Below are 23,738 nucleotides of genomic sequence, written 5' to 3' on the forward strand. Positions count from 1 at the left end.
ATGTTTGTGAGCCCCAGCATTGTGAGACAGCAGGGGAGAGTAGTTGGGGCAAATAAGTCATATAAACAATGATCAATTAAGCTTGGTTTACAACTGCAAAAGCCTGAAGCTTCTGGGTTGAGTCTTCCATGGACTGAAGTCTCCCTATTTGAGTAACCACATAGGAAAGTTTAGCCTTCAAGTGTAGTGATGGACAAATAAATTCACCTGTCACAACTTCGCGGTAAATTTCTGCGTTTCGCCCCAGGCTAATAAATTTGCGAAAATTCACCTGCGACCACGAAATTGCCACGCTTCAGCACTATTCGGACACCCATTGACTTTAACACCGCCATCAAAATTGACGCGACTTTTCAGACGACTTTTCGCAGGAAATTTGCGTTTTTTTCTAAATGGTGGAAATTCGCCCATCACTATTCAAGTGTTAATCTGGTTCAAGTTATTGGGGCGAAGTTTGGAATTGTAGATCACAAGGTTAAGGGTTTCGCATCACTTGATTTAATCATAGTTTATCTTTTTTACTTGAACTTGAACCTTATTATAGTGTTAAATGTTTTCCACCTACACAAAACAGTTATTGTCTCATGTATTACACTGTTAACACCCAGCGTGATACTATCAACCCTTTAGCCTCTATTTTTAGAACCTTTTTAGCATTCAAGTGTCAATAAGTTATTGGGGGGAAGTTTAGAATTGTAGATCACAAGATTTCTAATGTTAGGGGTTTTGCATCACTTGATTTAATCATAGTTTGGCTTTTTAACTTGAACTTGAACACTATTATAGTGTTAAATGGTTTCCACCTACACAAAACAGTTATTGACTCATGTATTACATTGTTAACACCCAGCGTGATACTATCAACCCTTTAGCCTCTTTTTTTAGAACCTTTTTAGCATTCAACGCTTTTTTGTCTCGGAATAGAGCAAGAGTGATAAAACATTTTTTGAGCCCTTGTGTTTGTGCGTACTCTAGTCTAGTAATAGTAATAGTAATTGATTCTTCCCAGCCCCTCAGGCCTACTGTATATGAGAATATTGTCTCTGCAACTATTACAAGAAAACCGCATGATTACAAAAACACTTTGAATGATCCTGCTCAGACTCACATTGGTCATCTTGGCAATTTCCTATAAAGCTGCTCTGTTTCTTTAAGGTAAAACATACTGTTTCTTTGCTGAGTTGAAAAAAAATGAAGGTCGCAATCCAATTAAAGGCTAAGTAAACCTTACAAAATTGTAAAATTGCTCAGGTTGCTTTTTAAGCACTTTTTCAATTTACATTATTATTTTTTTTTTAGTTTCAGAACTATTTAAGTTTTGATTAAAAGCTAATATAATGCATTTTGTAACAACAGTGCTACCTGCTGGTCAGCTCCTGTAACTCTACATTAAAAAAGATATATCTTCAGAAGAACAACTGTTCTGATGTTGCCCTGCTCAGTAAGGAGATAGGGGACAGGGCACTTGAGGCTTTTGATCTCTTTCATGAGCAGAGCAACATCAGAAGTGAACACTTCTTTGTTTTCTTTTGCAGGTATCTCTCTCTTTGAATGTACAGTTACAGGAACTGACCATTTGACCAGGTGGCACTGTTGTTACAATGTTCATTATATTGGCAGTTAATAAAATAGCTCTGAAATTGAAAAGGCATTTTTTCAAGTTTACCTATGATTTAAAAGAACTGCATATAAACTGTAGGAGAGCACCACCCTTTTTACTCACGCCGGTGAGATTATGCCAGGTTTGAAGTAGGTTAAAATAGTGGTATCATTTCTGTAAAATCTATACCATAATCTCTGTGTCAAGGAGGGTGTAGACCCTAGGCAGGATAAAGTGGATTAAGGTCTAGAACCTATTGCTTAGTTGCCACAGGAGCAAAAGGCACATAGGGCTATGAGACAAATCAGTTTTTAGCTTCCTTATGGCCACCTCCGTAAAGTATTTGAAGAGTGGCACCCAACGTATCTTTCCTTCTTGCCTATCCCCAACTAGTGGCTCATGATCAAAATATTACTCACCAACCCCTTTGATGCCTCTTCCAGTGGCCTCAAAGCAGGTGCTTTTTTTTAATACCAGGCTTGGAGGTATGTTTTGATCGTATAAAAACCAAATTTACCACCAAGCAGAGCCTCCTGTATATATAAATCTGTATGGCCACCAAATGGCTAATTACAACACTTATTTTGCAACACCCATGAACATGTTTCCTGCTTACATTGCTCTCCAACTCTTTTTACATCTGAATGTGGCTCACAGGTAAAAATAAATCGAGGACCCCCTGTTCTAACGCATATATGCAAGAGCTTGCCTGGCCTGCTGGTAATTGTGGGGGAATGGCAGATATTTCAGTGTACAGTGATGTGGGGGTTAAACATATTCACTTTGTCATGTGCATTTCTACTTAGTGATTCCCCTAGTGATGCCACTTGTGATGCCCCTATAAGAACACTGTGCTCTGAGGAGATAACCTAGTTAGAGCATACACTGTTTCCGCTATTCCAGAAGAGCTTACATTCTGTTGCTGTAGGCATAAAACTTATAAGTAACTTATCCATGGCGACTAAAGCGGCATGCCATGGGAATGAGCCTTCCCTTTCTGAATTCCATTCCCTTATTTTGCATTTAAATCCTGTCTTTCTGCAACCAGATGCTCTGTTGATTCAGCTTGACTTAATGATGGACTTGTATACAAATCCTCTCTTCTCTGCAAAATGCCACCGAATGGCCAATTTTAGGGCAAAACTGAACTACAGAGGGCTTGATCAACTTGTGTTCTTGGTAGAAGTACATTTTATATTGTATTATACTAATATGGGCTGTATTAATATTCTTTCGTTACATTTTCATCTTTCAGTCGGGGCTTGAGCAGACACACGTTTAACTCTAGCTCTTGACCCCAGATTGAAGAATTAACTGTTTGAAATTGGGGGGCAAGATGCAAAGTGCAGAATTGGTTTTAAACACATATTGTATCTTGTTTTCTCTTGGGTGGCACATACATGAAATGGGGTGTCCACTTTGATGCACCTATCCTATGCGTTATACACAAGGTTGGCCCAGAGCATGGTGTTTAACCATGAATTGAACAGACAATGACCCATCCATCGCTGCCCTGTTGTCTATTCCCAGCAGAAAAATACTCCATCTGCTATGTCTCTGGTATGGCCTGTTCTTGCTGGATCCCATAATATCCATATGCATATCCCAAACATTTCCAATATTCCCTGGAGAATCTACTTATACTTTGTGCATATTTATTCAATGATGCACAGCTTTAGCCATGTTACTATTCCCCCCTACTCTACAGCCCCTTCAGGCATCTTACGTACCCTTGAGCAGTGCAGATTATCCTTTTGTTTCCCCTGTGCATGCCCCCTCCTAACTTCTGCACATGATAAACTCAGCCTGCCTTGGCTGTGAGTCTCTGCTGCCTTATCCCAAGCCACTGTGTCATTATTAGATTTATGTTTTTGTTCCAAAGTGTTAAGGATCTGGTACATTATTCGCGGCTCTTATTTCTGTGCTCCATAAAGCATTTGGCACTTAGCAGAGGACTGGAGAGGTGTGAGCTAAAGTGAAACATGAAATGGATTTAGTTGGAGGTTTATCACAGGGCTCCTATGTAATAAGACAAATCAGATAGTGAACTTAATGATAAACTGGTTTATATTACAATCGATAGGATGCTAAAACTTGTACCAGGCTGATGTCAACTTTAGATGGATGAGATTAATGACTGGCATCTAATGGCATGAATTAGATATCTGAAACAATATCAGACAGGTCTCCTAAAGGACAACATAATATGTTATCTCATGAAACCTTAGGATGCAAGCTCTGAAGGTCAGAGGGGTGAGCCAGCAACCATAAACAGTCTTTAGGTTATAGAAAACAGTCCACAACATAAATACAATCAACACAATCTAATAACCCCAAGCACTGATACAAGGATTATTTTGGCCTGCATATTATATTACTGCTGAGAATATAAATACTAAATCTGTAGTGGGAAAGTGTATGCCAAGAGCAATTTTCTCTATAATAATTTTTGTTTTTCTTTGTGTTTTCAGACAAACCTACAGCAAAGATTGAGTCCAGGCCCAACATGCCAAGAGAGGGTGATAAGCTGCGGCTGCAGTGCGATGCCTACGGAAATCCTGTGTATGTATAACCTTTATAGCAGTGATTCTTAATCCATTCACTCTGGGGACCCAGCAATAATTCTGAGAATTAGCTTTGAGACTCTAGAATTATCTATGTGACTCAGTTTAATTATTAGCTTCTATTGTAGGAGGATATTGCAAAGGATTAAAGGAGATCATGGCGAACAACCTTAAACAGAAGGGGAACACATATTTGAGCCCAGACCTTTAGGTTAAGAATTCTTCTTTAGAGACTGTAAAAAGTCAAAATGTTGTATTTCTCATCAACAGGGAAGTCCATTTTTTACCAGTGCTGAATTAGGGCATGAATTCCACATTTACATTCTATCATTTCAAAAAGGTTTCCTCTTGTTCCCCCTGTATTAACCAGCTTTTGCCCATAGCATGGAACATTTGGCATTAGCTTCTACTTTATAAATGAATGAATGGATCAGATTTTTTAGACTTATTCAAATGAACCCCAGCATTTTTATATAGAAAACAGACTATTTGATATGACCTATGAAATCTAAAGGGTTGACTTTGGCTAAAAATAAGAATGAATATGAAAGGGATACTGTCATGGGAAAAAACATTTTTTTCAAAATGAATTAGTTAATAGTGCTGCTCCAGCAGAATTCTGCACTGAAATCCATTTCTCAAAAGAGCAAACAGATTTTTTTATATTCAGTTTTGAAATCTGACATGGGGCTAGACATTTTGTCAATTTCCCAGCTGCCCCAAGTTGGAGTGATATCACCCCCTCCCTTTCCCCCCCCCCAGCAGCCAAACAAAAGAACAATGGGAAGGTAACCAGATAACAGCTCTCTAACACAAGATAACAGCTGCCTGGTAGATCTAAGAACAACACTCAATAGTAAAAACCCATGTCCTACTGAGACACATTCAGTTACATTGAGAAGGAAAAACAGCAGCCTGCCAGAAAGCATTTCTCTCCTAAAGTGCAGGCACAAATCACATGACTTGGGGCAGCTGGGAAATTGACGATATGTCTAACCTTATGTCAAATTTCAAAATTGAATATAAAAAAATCAGTTTGCTCTTTTGAGAAATGGATTTCAGTGCAGAATTCTGCTGAAGCAGCACTATTAACTGATTCATTTTTTTCCCATGACAGTATCCCTTTAAGGTATCCTAAGTCTTTAACAACTGCAATGACCCTACTGTATCTTAATGTTTCTTCCGTTGCCTTTGGTATGAAGTAACCTTCCTTCCTTCCTTCCCTTCTCCTTCCTTCCTTCCCCTCTCTTCTCCTCTCTTTAGTTACATTCCTTTCCTTCACTTCCCATTCTCCACAAAAAGTTATGAAAACATTACATAGAATGTACTTTACGTCAAATAAAAAATATTCTACTATACCCATGAATCGAATCCAAACATTTTATAGAACGAGAGAGAGAAGGGTAGGTGGTTTCTAAACATCTGGTAGCTTTGTACTAATATAAAGCATCGAGTCAATACCTGCACAAGGAACAGAATGGAGAATACTCGAAACTATGGTATAATAGGCTGCCTGAATACAGTAATTTTTGCTGCTATATACAGGAAACCTTGGGAGGTTAGACACTTGTCAACTGCATGAGGGACAAACAATGTTACATGTTTCAGAGCAGCTGGAGAGAAAATCTCTTGCAAAGATGTAATCGGTAGGATTAGTAGGCTTTACTTAATGGAGAGATTTAATGCAACGGCTTAAGACAGTTTGGAGACTTTACAAAAAATACAAGATTCTTAACAGAAAACATTTATTTTAAAATGTTTTGTTATTTTTAATCTAATTATAGACTTGACTGACTGTTTATTAAACTATTCATGGTTCTATAGATGTTTAATGATATACATTTAACATATAAGACTTTGAGAGCTTAACGATTTGCTTATGGTGGGTAATTGAGGTATTTCGGGAATAGAAACAAAGAAATTTCTTCCAATTTCCAGAGAACTCAATGAGATCACAAGCTATCACAATCCTCATTCACAGCACCTATTTCCCAAGAACCCGTCAGTGTCAGCATTTCATACCAGTGCCATATGGAAATTCTGTGAAATGTTATCAGTCTTTGTATAGTTCTAACATATTCCCCTAGTGCAGTGGTCCACAAACTTTGGGGCTGGCTACTCTCAGAGGCTTAGACTACAAGCCTTTCTAGTTCATTATTGGGGAAAATGTGTATTCATTCTTCTAGATACCCTAGAAAGCACTGGTAGAATTTTCTTTTCTAAATATTTTGGACTTATCAATGAATGGCTGATATAACAACCCTGTTATAAGCTACGGTTGGACCGGAACAAAAATCGGTCCTCCAAGCAGGCTTGATCCAATCCTAGTGCATTTATGATAAGTTAATCATTGACATCTGCCCCTGTTCTACTCGGTCCCTTCAGACAAAGTCAGTAGCTTATTGATCTTTTGATACTGCCTGACTAACAAAACTTTGGGCAGAATATACCAGGAAGGTTAGAAAATCCCTGCATAGATATCCATTATTATCTGATCTTTGTCTGGGGCCTAAATGATCAGATCAGCCTGAATTGGCTAAGCCCATGGTTGTCCAAATATCTCCTCATGTTATCAACCATGCCAAACAGAATTGCTGAATAGACTACATGTCTCTTTCTACCTGTTCCTCATGAATACAGCACTGTTGAATGCAGGCAGAAAAGTGTTCACAGGGTATTTGCTGTTCTCTGTGCTCCAAAAAGCTTCCATTATCTACATTCCTTGTGCTGTATTGCACAGAGCACTGTGTAATGGGTTCAGGCTAATACATTACAGCTCAATGCTAATTTGCTGAACCCAGGGCATGTTGAATGAGGCCTACATAGGTGGCCATTAGCCCTAGATAAAGGGTCTCTGCACTCCATCAAGCAGATTTTAGGGCTTATTATATGCCCGGCTTATCTCTATCACTAGCCTATGGCCCAGTGTTTCCTCAGAGATGTTTTTCCAACAATGCAGCTCTTCCCTGACGAGTGTCATCTGCACTGCAAATAGAGAATGATGGAATCTACCTGTACACACCTCATTTAGGCTAAAAATAATGTTATAATGTATGTAAATAATGTATACCTGCTTCCTTGAGCTGTGCTCTGCAACTTGCTTCTAAAGCAACAGCCAAAGTCCAGAGTCAATTTGTTAACAAAGTTAATGGTGCAGCAATTTTGCATTACTCTGCTTGAGATTTGCTTGATCTCCCTAAACTGTCTTAGCTGTAGTGTAGGCCTTTTTCTTAGAATCTCGTGTAAATGTTTCCCTGCCTTCCAATACACAGATTGTTTTTGGCCGTGACCTTGGTTCACATGTCATCTCCAAGAGAAAAGGCACAGGTGGCCAAAAGTTACATTTACAAAAAAGCATGAGCTCCATCTGTAGATAAATAAGCAGCTACTGTTTGCTTGCATTCTTTGCTGTATTTATTGTACCTGATACAATTAAATTCCAACTAAAAACAGCCTTTGTGGTGTAATCTCCTCTGTTTTATGCTTGCGATTATCACTTTCTGCATTTGAGATTTAGACAAAATGGCACATGTTCATCTTTCTAGTTCATTATTTTCGCTCTGTCTCTCTTCTTGAGGCTCTTGTCATTGTTGTTCAGCATCCTGCTGTGTGTCTGTCTCCCTTTATATAGTCCCTTAGTCCTCGTGCTCTCTGTCTTACCTCTCCCACACACTGCCTAACTGCCTTCCCACCTCTTTCTTTCTCAAGCCACCCACCTGTCTCCGTAATCATACTTCACTTGTCTTTTCACAAAACATTGGATTAGGATTCTAACTCAATAAGTGTCAAGACAATTTGTTTACTGTAGGAAATGTTAGGCTGCTCTGGAAGGTGAAAACTGCATTTATTCTGTAAAGCTTTTCTATTAAGTAACTTTACCCTACACCCAGTACTTGGCTGTACAGTGGCTACCCTGCCTAGAGGATACAGTACAATACAATAGCTAACTCCTGGCTATAGAACTCACTTGTACTCTTTCTATATAGTTCTTGACTTTAAAAACGATAACTACTACCTTTAGTAATACAGTACATGCCTACTACTTCCAGATGTGGCTTTACAGTAGCTACCTCTTTATTTATACAGCAGGTAACTCAAGAGCTTCATTATACTATAACTAACTACTTCTACCAGTACTTGGCCTTATAGTAGTCAACCTTTGCCAATACTTTATATAGTAATTTATATATAAAGATCCACTCAACATGCTCTTCTGCAACTCCCTTTGCACAACCATAGATATAGGTATAGACTCATGTTCTTGTAGGCTCTCCCTCATTTTGGACTTTTTATAGTTATAGCTGGCATATAACTTACTCACCGTGCCCCTTATACAATAAAAGGCCCTACGTTTGCCCAGGAGCAGTAACCTATAGCAACCAAAAAGATGTTTGCTTTTAAACAGGTGATCAGTAAATCCTACATGCTGATTGGTTGCTATGGGTAACTGCTCCAGTCCTGGGCAAACTTAACACCTTTTATTACATTACCCCCTTTGTGTTATATAACTACTCAGTGTTCTAACAGTACTATAGTGTTCTACTCAGTAATATCCCTCTTGCCTTTCTAGTTCTTAAAACTCTCTTATGCCTCCCTTTTTCACTTTATATTATTGTATTCCCTCATCTGACTATATTTCTGACAGTTGCTGTATTTCTATTCCATCTGTTCATCCGCAGTTATCCTGACAGGTCTTGTAGGTCCTCAACTTGCTGTTCTTTTATTTGCTTTTAACTTCTGGTTTATTTGTTAGTAATACTCGGTATCAATCCCAGTTGATTTCTTCAACATGCCTTCTCCCTCCTCTCAGTGCTTCTACTTACTCCATCTTTTTCCTAGAGCTTCTCTGCTGTTCTCTACTCTGACTGTTCTTCAAGCCTCCCCTTGGCTTTTCTTTTAGCTTCTCAACTGGTTTCTTTAGTTTAGCTATTTACACCTTTGCACCTGTTGTTAACTCTATTTCTATCATATTCACCTTGTGGTTTATCTGATTCGTATTTTATAGTTTCAAATAATTCTATAATCTCTCTGATACTGTATGTTCTGTTTTCCTAGCTGTTCATTGTTTATGTTTCCACATATCTTCTTAGCGTACATTTCCTCCACCATTTCTTTTTTTTTTTTGGTTCTTAACTGGTCATTCTTCTCATAAATGTTCATTTAACTATATAAGTATATCAAAACAAAGTATGGTCATCATAAAAAACCTACCAGCAATGTGATACATTTATTTTTTCACTTACAGAATACTGTCCATGCTCTCTCAATAGTTTCTAAACTTCAGGCTGTTCTTGAGGCCTTCAAATGTTTTCACATCTACTCACAAACCTCACTTCATACATAATTAAATCTTGATCTGGTGATATAATTGCAATTCACAAATTCTTTGCTGTTTCTACAGGCCTGACAATTACGTCTGGGAGAGGGAAAATTCAGAGCTCCCTTTGTTAGCCAACATTGAGGGAAACAGCTTGGTTTTCCTCAACCTAAACAAAAGCGACAGTGGCACCTACACCTGTAAAGCCTCCAACACATTAGGAACTTTTATCACCCACTACAAGCTTGACGTCAATGGTAAGACAACCCACCCTGTGTTTAATTTGAATTTCACTGTCAGTACCTGTGTATAGCAGGTTAATTGGTTGTTTTATTAAAGGAGAACTACAGAAATAATAATTTTAATAATTGGTATGAAATTTTAAGTGATATTTTTATCATCTATCAATGTATTTACATCTTAAACTAAAGTAACAACATTTAACAGGTTCTATATAGTGGACCAGTATCTTATTATATTACATGTTCAGTGGACATATTATGATTAAGACATACTCTCATCCAAAGAGGTCATTGGAGCTTTGATCAATCTAGGAGAAATAAAAATCTCTTGGAGGTCCTCCATTTGGACAGCCATGAGCTAAAGATTTGCTTCTCCATCTTATTTAAGATACCACCTTGGCTCCTAGTTCAGCCCCCTGCTTGAGCTAAAAAATCTCTTGCATATCATGAATACATTGTAGTTCACAGTTAAAGGCATAAAAGTTCAGTATCATAATGACATGGTTAATGGGATAATAAACTAAAAGCCCATGTCGTCGGTTCTACTAACCATCGACAGGAATCATTTACTTGTATTTGGAACCAAGCATGTGGTTAGTAGACCTATTATGACAAGGTACTTGATTATATTTAAAGAAACAGTAACTCCAAAAAAATGAGTGTTTAAAGGAATGATAAAATAATGCACTGCTGCCCTTCATTGGTAAAACTGGTGTGTTTGCTTCAGAAATACAACTACAGTTTATATAAATAAGTTGCTGTGTAGCCGTGGGGGCAGCCATTCAGGTACAGAATACACAATGGATAACAGATCAGTACTGAAGAATCTTGTTGAATGCTACCGAGCGTCTCTGTTATCTGCTGTGTATCCTGTGCCTTTTCTCATTTCTCAGCTTTGAATGGCTGCCCCCATGGCTACACAGCAGCTTGTTTATATAAACAATAGTAGTGTTTCTGAACCAAACCCACCAGTTGTAATATTGCAGAGCAACTGTAAATTATATTGTGATTCCTTTAAAACCCTTTCATTTTTTGGCGTTACTGTTCCTTTAAGCAAGGATGTTTTGAAGGGGTAAGTACTGGAAAATGTACCCTTATCCTTTGCAAATAGCATTTTGTAAAGTAAAAGTGTATTCATATCATGCCCATGCCTGCACTTTAAGGGGTTATTTATCCAGGTCCGAATTTATCTCAGTATTTCTAATATCAAATTCCCCAATGGACTTTATTTAAGAAGAAAAAAGGCTGAAAAAAATAGGGTAGAATAAACTTCGGAGCTTTCTCTGAAAACTTTTGCGCAGAAACCCCAAAATCATCGGATATCGGTACAGACATCAGCACAGACACTGGGACCTTCCCCATTGACTTATACAGGACCTCGAGAGCTTTAAGATGCCGGGGTTTCGGATTTAGAGTTTTAAGACCATCGGACTAAATAAATCTTGCAAAATGTGTGTTTTTTTTTGCTCCGAAAACTATGAATTATTCAAAGTTCTGATATTCAGACCTTGATAAATAACCCCCTATATTTCTAGTTGGGTTTAAAAAGTTCCCACTTTGGCCTGAAGAGGGACCTACAGGTATAACCTGTATTGAAGTAAAAAAGTATCTACATGGTTCCGCTTGTTCCCTGCAGCCAGTAATTCCAGAGAGGCAACAAAATTGCCCTATAGATGGCACATGCAGTATACTTCTAATTGGTACATTCCTTGATAGATAAACCTATTCAGCATGCTGAGAAAATAATAAATGCAGTGAATAAATTCACAAAACCGCTGCGAAAATTCGGCAGCTTAAAAAAAAATGGACGCCAGCGTCAAAAACGAACGTCGGCATCAAAAATGAGACGCCGGTGCCGTTTCACGAATTTTTGCTGTTCACAAACGCCCCAAATTCACCCATCACTAATGGAATGTTCTATATCTTTATTTGTGAAGCTTGTAGAACAGATTATCATGGAGAAATTACTTATTGTATTTATATCCGCTACCTCCGTCACAGTATTTGAAGCCGGTCAACCTGACACATAAAACTGGACTGCATTGTTTTACATTCCATAATCATGGCAGTTTACATTAAATTATATGGTCCTTGAAACCAAAATATACCCCGTGTAAAAGCAGTGTTTAGCTTCCATTTGTTCCCTTTAAATAGACAGCAGAGAATGAGAATACAGGTTATTGTGTGCAGCTCACACATTTCTCCATGTAGAGATTTTTTATCCTAGTGAGTGGGAGTTGCTGCACTGATTGCTTCCGCAGATATATTCTCTGTAGGACTGGTCAGGTTCTGGTGACCACCTTGAAATCATTTTGTGGTTATGTGCTGTTCAACACGACATGTTAAATCTATAAACACATTACTTAAAGTGATGCTCTGTACTTTTGCTGAGATTATGAGACCTTCATGGTTGGTAGAGGTGGATGAGAAAAGACCCACAGTTCCCTCTTAATTCTTCTTAGATCCACTTGTACATGCCACCAGCCAATATAAACATTTCATTTTTATTTAGTTTCTGAACCGTCCACTAGTGATGGGCGAATTTATTCGGCAGGCGTGAATACACGGCAAATTTGCGGGAAAAAATTGACGGCGTCAAAAAATTTTTTTTCAGAAAAACGTACGGCGCCGTCAAAAACGGGTGCCGGCGTCAAAAACGGGTGCCGGCGTCAAACAATGGGCGCCGGTGTCAAAAACGAGACGCTGACACCGTTTCGCAAATTTTTCGCCATTTCGCGAAATTCGCAAATTTTTCGGCGAAGCGAAACAGCGCAAATTCGCCCATCACTACCGTCCACCCTTCCCATCAGCATAAAAGTTCTAAATTAAAGGAAGAATTTATTGGAATGGAGGTACTCCCCTTTCTAGGAGAAGGGCTAATGAGTTGGCTCAAATCACCGTATAAAGACTCTTCATTACTAAATAAAAATTCTATAAAGATCCTATATTCTGAAATACAGTTGACTTGGCTCTTGTGGTCGAGAGCCTTTGGGTTAAATTCACGATTTTGACTGCACTTACAACGGGGCTGATTTGCATACAGAAGTGCTAAATTACTGCCAATATCATCCAATTAGCAATTATGTTTAATTGCCGTTGCCCACAAGTTAAGAAAGAAATGAAAACAAAGATTACATTGGTTGCTCCTTTTTAACACCCGTGTTAGTAAATCAGCCCCAGTGGTTTTCTCAAACTTCATTTCATTGGCTGTGAAACAAGGAAATGAGATGTCTCGGAAAAGGCTGACATGTACAACTTTGTTTTGACTATCTGCCAGCTTTCAGTAAAAATAATGTTGTTAATAGTCAGTTGTCGCCTGCCCCATATGTGACTGTGTAGAAAACATAAAATATAGCCAACAGCTTTGAATCTTTGTGGGACCCCATTGTGATACAAAACAGTTCCTTTCGCGAATTCACCTTGGTTTGCCATCTACTGTGCAATTTGTTTTTCTGTTCTACGTGTAAGGTAGGCTGGTAATGACAGACCACAGGTTTCGGTGATGGGGAGCTGCCATTTTTTTCAGCAATGCATACCCCGTGATTACGGATATTGTACAATATCTACAGCTACCTGAAAGCAGAATGCTAAAGCTTTGTGGCTTTCTCTCTCGGGGTTGTTGAAGGAAATTAAAATAATAATGGAACGGAACAGGATAAGAATTGTGTAGCAACAGATTCCAGACAATCGTTTAATCCCCGGCTGCTTTCTACTGCAAATTCTTATCACAGGTACAAGGTCGGACCTTCTTCTTTCTTACTGTAGATGCTCTATTCCCAGGCTGTCCTTTATCAACTCGCCTTCCTTCCTTCTTTATTTATGTCTCCCTCTGGCTCTTGTCTCTCCTTCCTCTCACTGATTCCATCTGATCTCTTCCATGCCGGCTCTCTGGAACAAAGTCCGTCTCACAAAACAGTAGTAGTTGGTGTTTTAAACTCAAATGGCTCTATATATTCATGACAAAATACAAACTTGACCTATAGAACAATCCAGAGACAATCTCAGTGATGCAGGTAGTCAGAACAGAGCTTAATAATAACCTGCCAGTGTTATAAAGAACCAAGTATCCCTCCTGGATAGAGTATTTTCCTTTCATTTGTACCCGGTGCTAAATGAGCGCAGTGGTAATTTCTCCTGATCCGTTTAATTCTAATGTTGCTTGGTAATTATCGTTTTTTTCTCATTATCCTCTTTTAAACTAATTATACTGCCATCATTAGCCAAACAAAGCATCAAAATATAAGGATTCTGAACGAACAATCGCCCTGCATATTCATAAGCTTACAAACAGCCTTATCGTTAGGGGTTACATACAGATTGGACAGAAAAAAAGCCTTCTGAGCGCTTGGTTAGACGTAACGAATATTGTTGTTAGGTGATTATTTCATTGCCAGCTTGTAATTATTTTTCCTAAGAAAATCTGCAGTAAAATCTTATTTACCTTTCAAGTCATCGTAATTATTTTTCCTTTAAGCAACAGCAATAGAAAGAGACAAATGCAAAATATTGAGACATTGATGTTAATGACAATATTTTTTGAAGGGCGTTGGTGGAGATGTTTCTAATTGCTGCCTGCAGATTCTGCCTTGTGCTGCATCCATTGTCTCTTCTTCTTAGGACATTCTTTCTTATTACCAACTAGGGATGTAGCGAACTGCCGATTTGGTGTTCGCGAACGCCGTTCGCTAACACCGGCAAAAAATGCGAACGTTCGCGAACAGTTCGCGAACTTCGAACACCCGCTAAAATCGTTCGATTCGAACGATCGAAGGATTTTAATCGTTCGATCGAACGATTTTCATTCGAATCGAACGATCGAAGCATTCGATCGAATGCTTTTCATTCGATCGAATGCTTACAATCGTTCGAACGAATGGAAATCGTTCGATTTTTAGCGGTCGAAGGAATTCGAATGGTCGAATGGTCGAACGATTTGTATTCGAATCGAACGCGAACTCAAAATGCAAACGTCGCGCGACGTTCGCGAACATTCGGCGGACGCGAACGGTCGAAGTTCGCGCGAACAAGTTCGCCGGCGAACAGTTCGCTACATCCCTATTACCAACCAAAACGCTTCTCTTTCTCTGATAATCTCTAAAGGTGGCCACACACTATTAGATCCGCTCGTTTGGCGAGGTTGCCAAACGAGCGGACCTTAACCCAATATGCCCTCTAACGGCTGGGTGATATTGGATGAATCCGAACGTTCGGCCCAATTTTTGGCCTGATATCGATCAGGAGGACCCAGTAGGAGCCCACAGACATGGGCAGATAAGCTTCCGAATTGGTCTAAAGGACTGATATTGGCAGCTTTAATCTGCCCGTGCATGGCCACCTTAACAGGAACCAGCAGGGTGCCCCTAAGTAATGGAAAGAAGAGTAAAGTAGAAGACAATAGGATTGATTTAATTTTTGCCCTTGATGCAAGTGCAAGAGGATTAAGGGGTACAAAATTAGTTCCCTTAGTATGTATTAAAAAAAAAAACTTTTGTCCAGGGTCTTGCTATGCTCAGCACTTAGTGACATATTGGAATTGACGCACACGTTAGGGTATGGGGTGGGATGGGAGGCCTGTATGGCTTCCCCGGAGTGCCCCTTATTAATGCAATTTTGCTGAATTCAGAAATCACTATATTCATGGGACGAACACAGGTATCTGCACTCTGTTTTGCAGTGTAGAGACCTGTGGCAGCTCTTTTACATGCACGGTACAGAGGAAAGGGCAAAAACATGGCTGAATATGCTTTTTTTGCACTTTGCACCCAGCCCTGCACATAGTAATGGCACCTAATATGCAGAGAATGTTTAGATACATATTTAATAACTTGGACAGATATGCAAGATTAGATAACATGAATATTAGTAAGGCTTTTGTATGTTGTGTTGTGTCCAAAATACTGAACTGAATTTTTGACGGCAACAGAAGCATTTTTGGGGGTATAGCACGTGTGGAGTAACAGGTTTGTGGTAGTAAAAGGCTTGTTGGGGCTTTTTAATGTGTTATTTTTAATGTATTATTTTATAATGAGATATAATAACTAGGTCAGAACAATAGTGGCTTAGATGGGGACATGGAAGATTTTAAGGATATGGAAAATGAATGAAGGTCAGTTGAGTTTATATTATGTAGGTAATTTGGGACCATTTGTGATTGGAGAGTTTGGCAGAGTTAGTTAAATAGGGTTTTGATAATTGGATGGTTCAAAAGGTATAGACCTTGCAGGGCAGGTTGCAAACTGTCATGTTTTTCCCATCTTACCTTGAACTTTCCAAAACTGCTGCTCTGTGCTCCAATACGAATCACAAAAAAGTGTATTGTCCATGTATACACACAAGCAGCAACAAAACCCTGCCAGCTCTCAGTACTGGTTGCTTTCCAAAACAGCCATACCCTGGATGTAAATGCCTTTAAATAGGTGCTAAGGATCATGCTTTTATGTCCCTTAGTGATCTATCACTTGCAACCAGGGTCCAGACCCCATTAATCTAGAGTGTTTCTTGGACATTTTGTTAGATTTGCCTGTTCACCTTTCAATAAATATACATGTATATATAAATAAAATCCAGCAGTTTACTCTTCTACCCTTCTAAGGTGTCAACCTCTCACAGTTTAGCCAATAATGGATGCATGGCATGGACACTGTTCCATTTTGGGAGCTACAGGGCAATGTTGCAAGTGAGATAAAACTGTGCTGGTACAAAATGTGTCTGGGGTTAAAAGCCTGATGGCAATTAATTATATACTATTCCCCAATAGGGATGTAGCGAACTGTTCGCCGGCGAACTAGTTCGCGCGAACTTCGACTGTTCGCGTCCGCCGAATGTTCGCGAACGTCGCGCGACGTTCGCCAATAGGCGTTCGCGTCAAAAATCGTTCGACCATTCGACCATTCGATTCCTTCGACCGCTAAAATCGAAGGATTTTCGTTCGAATCGAACGATCGAAGCCATTGGATTGAATGAAATCATTCGATCGAATGGCTTCGATCGTTCGATTCGAACGAAAATCCTTCGATCGAACGATTAAAATCCTTCGATCGTTCGAATCGAACGATTTTCGGATGTTCGAAGTTCGCGAACTGTTCGCGAACTGTTCGCATTTTTTGCCGGTGTTCGCGAACGGCGTTCGCGAACACATAAACGGCAGTTCGCTACATCCCTATTCCCCAAGCTTTATATAAACAGGGTGAGGATAACTAAAATATCCCCTCATTAAGTGATATTTCCTAAATGTTCTTACCACTAATGCTCTTCACAAACCTTTATAAGATCACACCAATAAGATGAGTGGGGTCAATATTGTAGGATATTTAAAAGAATAAAATGGGCCATTTTAAATAAGGCCTGCAGCGCTGAAAATAACATTTTATTATTAAACTTAAAAATGTTCAATTAGAGGTCTTTTGTTGACATTTAGAAATGTGAGCATTTTATGGGGATTTATGCAAAGTTGCCTTTGCCTCTATCAGATCTTTTGCTGGATATTGTGTTCTGAACAATTAAATTGAAGCTCTGCGGCTGGATCTGGAAAAAAAAAATGCATTTTTAATGAGGAGATAATTTGATTGTCATACGGCACAGTACAGTAGCTGAAAAGGATTAGAGAAATTGCATTAGCGTGTCATAATAAAACAGAAAGGGTAGTTTCATGTGTCAGAAAACAGCGTGGTCTAGATGAATGTTTGCGAATCCAAAGATCTTATGCACAGCGAGAACCTTAGATGATGTTTACAGCAATGGGTTATGAAGTCCAGCTATTACATGCAGTTTAATGGCATTTTAACCAATGCTTACGTCAATTAGAATAACCATTGATCAGTTTATTTTAACACCAAAACAGAAGTAGGAAAACTCGTCCTGCAGTACTGTGTATCATAGGTCATTTGTGTACTTCGACTAGGGAATAGTCCAAATTCTAATTTCAAAAAAAAAAATTGAAAATTCAAATATCAAAATGTATCATGTACTGTCTGTTGAAAAATTCGACTTAGTCTAATTGCCATATAAAACCTGCCGAATTGCTGTTTTAGCCTATGGGGCAGTGTTGAACTGAGATGCCAGGGGCCCACCAAGAGACCTTAGGCTGAGGGCCCACTTTCCAAACTATTATTCCTCCTCTCCTCATTCAACCTCTTTATTCTCCCAGTCTCTACATAATATACTCTATTATTACATTATTAAGCCTCTTTTTCTAATAAATAAATAGGGAATGACCATGAAATAGGCCAAATGTTTAGCAGCAAGAGGCCCATTGACACCTGGGCCCATCGGCAGTTTTACTGGTATCCCGGTAGGCCAGTCCGACACTGCTATGGGGGACCTCCTAGAATTCGGTGTCATTTGGTGGATTTAGAAAAATTTTATTTTTTTTTGGAAAAACTTTGAATCGAATTCAAATCAAGTGCGCTATTACTTTGATTCGTACAATTCGAATTCGATTGAAAACGGACCTATTCGGCAAAAAAAAAACTTAAATTTTTTGATAAATTCCAATTGGTCTTTTTTAATTTGAAGTTATGGGAGTTCAAAAAAACTCCCATTACTTCGAAATTCGACACTTGATAAATCTGCCCAATGTCTAATAAAAAAATCATGTAAACATTAAATAAACCCAATAGGCTGGCTTCCAATAAGGATTAAAGGGATACTGTCATGGGAATTTTTTTTTTTTTCAAAATGAATCAGTTAATAGTGCTGCTCCAGCAGAATTCTGCACAGAAATCCATTTCTCAAAAGAGCAAACAGATTTTTTTATATTCAATTTTGAAATCTGACATATTGTCAATTTCCCAGCTGCCCCAAGTCATGTGACTTGTGGTCTGATAAACTTCAATCACTCTTTACTGCTGTACTGCAAGTTGGAGTGATATCACCCCCCTCCCTTCCCCCCCCAGCAGGCAAACAAAAGAACAATGGGAAGGTAACCAGATAACAGCTCCCTAACACAAGATAACAGCTGCCTGGTAGATCTAAGAACAACAGTCAATAGTAAAAACCCATGTCCCACTGAGACACATTCAGTTACATTGAGAAAGAAAAACAGCAGCCTGCCAGAAAGCATTTCTTTCCTAAAGTGCAGGCACAAGTCACATGACCAGGGGCAGCTGGGATATTGACAAAATGTCTAGCCCCATGTCAGATTTCAAAATTGAATATAAAAAAAATCTGTTTGCTCTTTTGAGAAATCGATTTCAGTGCAGAATTCTGCTGGAGTAGCACTATTAACTGATGTGTTTTGAAAAAAACATGTTTTCTGATGACAGTATCCCTTTAAGTATATCTTAGTTTACAAGTTACTGTTTCATTATTTCAGAGGAAAAAGGAAATCATTTCATTTAAATAGAGTCTATAGGAGATGGCCTTCCCATAATTCAGAGCTTTGAGGATAACGGATTTCCAGATCTCATACCTGTAAATGGACCTCAGCTCTTGGTTACTCTCTTCTAAGCTGATCAATCATCCTCCTGCCTGTTCAAAGCAAAATAAATTGAAGATAGAAGTATGACCCCTGTCATTACCACTCACCCACTTTTCATTGCTTAAATGTTGTTTTGTTCTGGGATTTCTTTTAAGTCAGGAACATACAAAATGAACTGATTGAGAATTTGAGATGGTTCCTTCTATATCATATCAAAATAGAAAACCTTCCCAAGAACTACAAAGAAGGTTGTAGTGTCAGGAAGGCAATTAAAGGTTAATCTCATATCATCCCAGGTCCCCAGGACACAATGTACATTGAGAGAAGGCACAAAAACCCTTTAAATAAGAATTACTGACTGACCAACATACAGAATAGGGAACCGAGTATCTATCAAAGGAGAACAATTTCTGTGGTTAGAAAAAGTCAAGAAACTATTAGGCGATGTTTGCTCCAGGTCTAGTAACTCATAGCAACCAAACATGTGTTTTCTTTCAAAAAGCAGTTCAGTGAATGCTCAATGGTTGCAATGAGTTAGAAGACCAGACTCAAACCTTAAATTATCTCCATGACCAAATAAATGAGTTTCTAAAGACTTAAAGATGCTTAAGGTTTTCATTGAACAACAAATTCTTAGGCAGATTCAGTTTGTGGATCAAGAGGTTCCCGGTCTACTGTATTTTAACTTTAAGCTCTGGAGTGTGTGTCCATTTGTAGTTCAGCAAGTATTGCCTCCCTTAAGCTAAATGTCTTATAGGGTGGGTGATAGTTGTGCGATATACTAAGACAATGTTCAACTTGTTTATTTTTATTAATTACATTTTTTGTTTGTAGGCTTAGAATTGTAACTGCTAAATGCTTCAATCACCCTAGCAACCAAGGAGCTTTTTGTAAGTCAGAAGGAAAGCTAAAAAAAATAAAGGGCCTGAACTAAAAGGTAGGCTATGAATAAATAAGAGTAACTATAAAACTGAAGCCTCACAAGGACTCCAACCACCAGGTGCCATTTTCAGTTGTTGGCAGGAAAGACAGAGAATGCGAAGGCTATTGATTTGAAACAAGGACAAGTTGAAAATTGCTTAGAATAAGTTCACCTATCCATATTTAAAATAATTCTCCCCTTTAACTATATCACAATATATAAAGGTATGGGACCTGATATCCAGAATGCTGAGGACCTGAGGTTTTCTGGATAACCGGTCTCAATAATTTCGATCTCCATGCTAAAAAAATAATTTAAACATGAATTAAACCCAACAAGATTGGTTTGCCTCCAATAACGATTAATTATAACTTCAGTGGGATCAAGTACAAGGTACTGTTTTATCATTACAGTGAAAAAAGGAAATCATTTTTAAAACAATTAATTATTTGGTTAAATGGAGTCCATTGGAGAACGCCTTCCCGTAATTCAGAACTTTCTGAATAACAGGTTTAACAGATCCCATACCTGTACTACCTCGGGGCTTATTCATGAAATATGGAACTGGGGGATCCTGAAGGGTCACTGTTTTGAGAGTGACTATGGGGAGTTCTGTGCTCAATTTCCCATCAAAATAATTCTTGTTCGCCAGTGTATTTGACATGCAAGGTTCAAACAGAAATTAAATGAAAGTTTGAGCAATGCAGTAACAGTTATAACCAATAATCTGCCTTTCAAAGTACCCCCAACCACCTCCCTGCCTATTTTGTCATGATAAAGGGGATCATGTGGATTATCCATCCAAAACATTATCCTATCAGATCTGGGCTCATCCATCCTGTCGCCCTGCTCTTTCTAATTAGAACCAACACACCTATCAGTGTGCGACCTAATCAATTTCCTTCGGCTCAGTGTCCCGTCTCAATGCTAATCAAGAGAACAAAACCTCTTTTCTTTGAATACGTTTGTGTATTAAACAGCGAGAAGTTGGCATCGATTAATAGCACTTCCCTTCGAGTGCTTTCAGAATTTAATTTGTCCAACAATTGTTTAATTTGAAGAGTTATTTCTGCCCCTTCAAGGAAATCAATGGGAGAATTATAGAGGAGGCCACTATAGGAAAGTAGCTTTTTAATAGGAAATTATTGTGTTGGTTATTACTTTCGAGTCACAAGTGAATTTTAGCAAGTTTTACTTTAACCCCCTCTGTTAGCGTCGGAGCGAGCATATTAACTTCGTCCGGGTTTAACTTCACATCAGCAAGCAACCCCCTATACCTTGGAGATCAATCAAATGTAAATAATGGCTTTGTGGAATACATTTACATTTTGTATATGTTTTTGTTAAAAAGCAGAGCATAATAAAGGCATGAAAACATTTCTGTGCCTGAGAGAATACAGAATAAAGTCCAGCCAGACCCCCCTCCTCCTTCTTGTACAATTTCAGATTTTTAATTTAATTTAACAAAGCAATAACTCTGTTGGATATTGCTGTTAAACACTATATTGTTAGTTCAGCTATTTATGTCTGTTTAATATTTCCCAGCCTGAGCAGATCTTAGTTTTTAAAGGGGAAATGAGTGTACAGTACTTTTTAACATGGTAAAAAAATGCACTGGTGCATATTTAGTCCACTTAACTTTACTTTTTAACTAGGTTTGCCTGATTTATTAAAGTATTATTAACATGAACGCAAACAATATTCTACCTCTAAACATATTTCTCCCACCATGCCATGTGTCACAATTTCAAAAAAGCACAAATGTCCACTTATTTATTAAAAAATCCAAATGTAAAAAGCACAAATAAATATAAACATGTATTGAATGCGCATATCAACGGAAAAAAAACTCTAAAACCTCAAAGTAACTAATTTGTTTACAGTTTGCTAAGGACAGCTCCCATTGACTTCTACATGACATTGACAGCTTTAAGATGGTGTGGTATTACATTAGCGTTTTTCATGATTTGTATGCTTAATAAATATCAAAAATGTCTTGTTCGAAAACCATTCTTCACATGCACGATTTTTAGAACTAGACTAACATAACCTCATGGTCCTCATCGTGAAGAACCACCTACACTGCTTCTAATGAAAGTTATGCTCCTCTAGTCTAAAGAGGTGGCCTCTGGTTTGGTGATCTTTTCTCTGGGAAAAAGGTCCCCTGCTATTTGTCTATAATGTCCTCTAACGTACTTGTAAAGTGTAATCATGTCATCTTTTTTTCTAGAGAAAGCAAACCCAGCCTTGACAATCTACCCTCATAATTTAAATCCTCTTAACCAGTTTAGTTGCACTTAGTCTCTGCACTCTCTCCAACTCAGTTATATCCCTCTTAAGGACTGGAGTCCAAAACTGCACCACATACTCAAGGCAGCATGAAAAAGACAAAATCGATAGAAAGAAAAAAATTTCATCTCCCAAGTGTGTGGCATTTTTTTTATACAACAGTACTATATTCTCCAGCTGCCTACTGTTGCACAGTCTGTTATCCACAAAAATTCCCAAATGCTATTCAGTTAAGATTTTATTAAGGGTGCCCCCCAACATAATGTCATTTAGTGAATAAGTCAGATCCCTCTGCAAAGTGGCAGCATCCTACATGGAACTTATAATTCTGCACAATTTTGTATCATCAGCAAAAATAGAAACAGTACTTACAATACCCATCTCCAAGTCATTAATAAACAAGTTAAAAAAACAAAGGACCAAGGACAAAAAGAGATTGATTGATCTTTATCATATTTCTTCAGCCAAATTCAACCAACAATAAGAATGATCAAATCTGGGTATTTATATGTAGTCATATTCTTTGTATTAAGGGCAGATTTATTTAAGGTCGAGGTGAATTTTCTATTGCAAAAAATTTCTAATTTTGAGCTATTTTTTGGGTACTTCGACTAAGGAATAGTCCAAATTAGTTTGGAACTTGAAAAAAAATTGAAAATTCGAATATTGAAATTCATTTTGTACTGTCTCTTGAAAAATTCGACTTTGGCCATTCACCATTTAAAACCTGCCAAATTGCTGTTTTAGCCTATGGGGGACCTCCTAGAATCTTTTTGCAGTCAATTGGTGAAAAATCTAAGTTTTTTTGGGGAAAAGCTTCGATTCCAACTTGATTGAATGCACTATTACTTCAATTCGAACGATTCAAATTCACCTGAAAATTTACCTATTTGGTCGAAAACGGACAAAAAAAACTTCGACTTAATTTCGAATTAAGAATTAGAATTTCAATGTTTTTCAAATTCTAAATTCGACCCTTGATAAATTTGCCCCTAAATGTCTCACGATAGGGCAAATTAAGGTTATAAACGAATTAACTTGGCATTGTCTGATATCACTGAAGATATGAACAAGACGGACTAATAAGATGGTACAATGCCTTAGTTCCTTCATAACCTATACATAGGGAAGACTATGCCTAATATGTGACTTCCCCTGCACTAGGCAAAAACAAGTACAAATTGTATGTTTATAGTGCCACTGACTTCAATACAGCCGAACATAATGTAATGCCTGTTTTAGCTGTACAGATAATGGAATTACAAAAATGTCCAAGGCTTTATCAGCATCATCACCATAGCAACCACCCTGACAAAGTACATAAGGGCAGCCATCTTTCTTGTTTGTCATGCAAGTCAAATCATGGCAAAATGTACATTTCTTATA

General features: G+C 38.2%; 1 protein-coding gene across 2 annotated transcripts in view; it reads left to right on the plus strand.

Annotated features, from left to right (window-relative positions):
• Nucleotides 1-23,738, plus strand: part of cadm3.L (cell adhesion molecule 3 L homeolog) — a 204,196-nt gene that overhangs the window by 168,725 nt on the left and 11,733 nt on the right. For both annotated transcript variants that reach the window (XM_018231341.2, XM_018231342.2), the window contains exons 6-7: nucleotides 4,072-4,162; nucleotides 9,566-9,738. In XM_018231341.2, the coding sequence (XP_018086830.1) occupies nucleotides 4,072-4,162; nucleotides 9,566-9,738 (264 nt within the window). The remainder of the gene's footprint in view (nucleotides 1-4,071; nucleotides 4,163-9,565; nucleotides 9,739-23,738) is intronic.

The sequence above is a fragment of the Xenopus laevis genome, chromosome 8L (genome assembly GCF_017654675.1).
Source record: "Xenopus laevis strain J_2021 chromosome 8L, Xenopus_laevis_v10.1, whole genome shotgun sequence".
NCBI lineage: Eukaryota > Metazoa > Chordata > Amphibia > Anura > Pipidae > Xenopus > Xenopus laevis.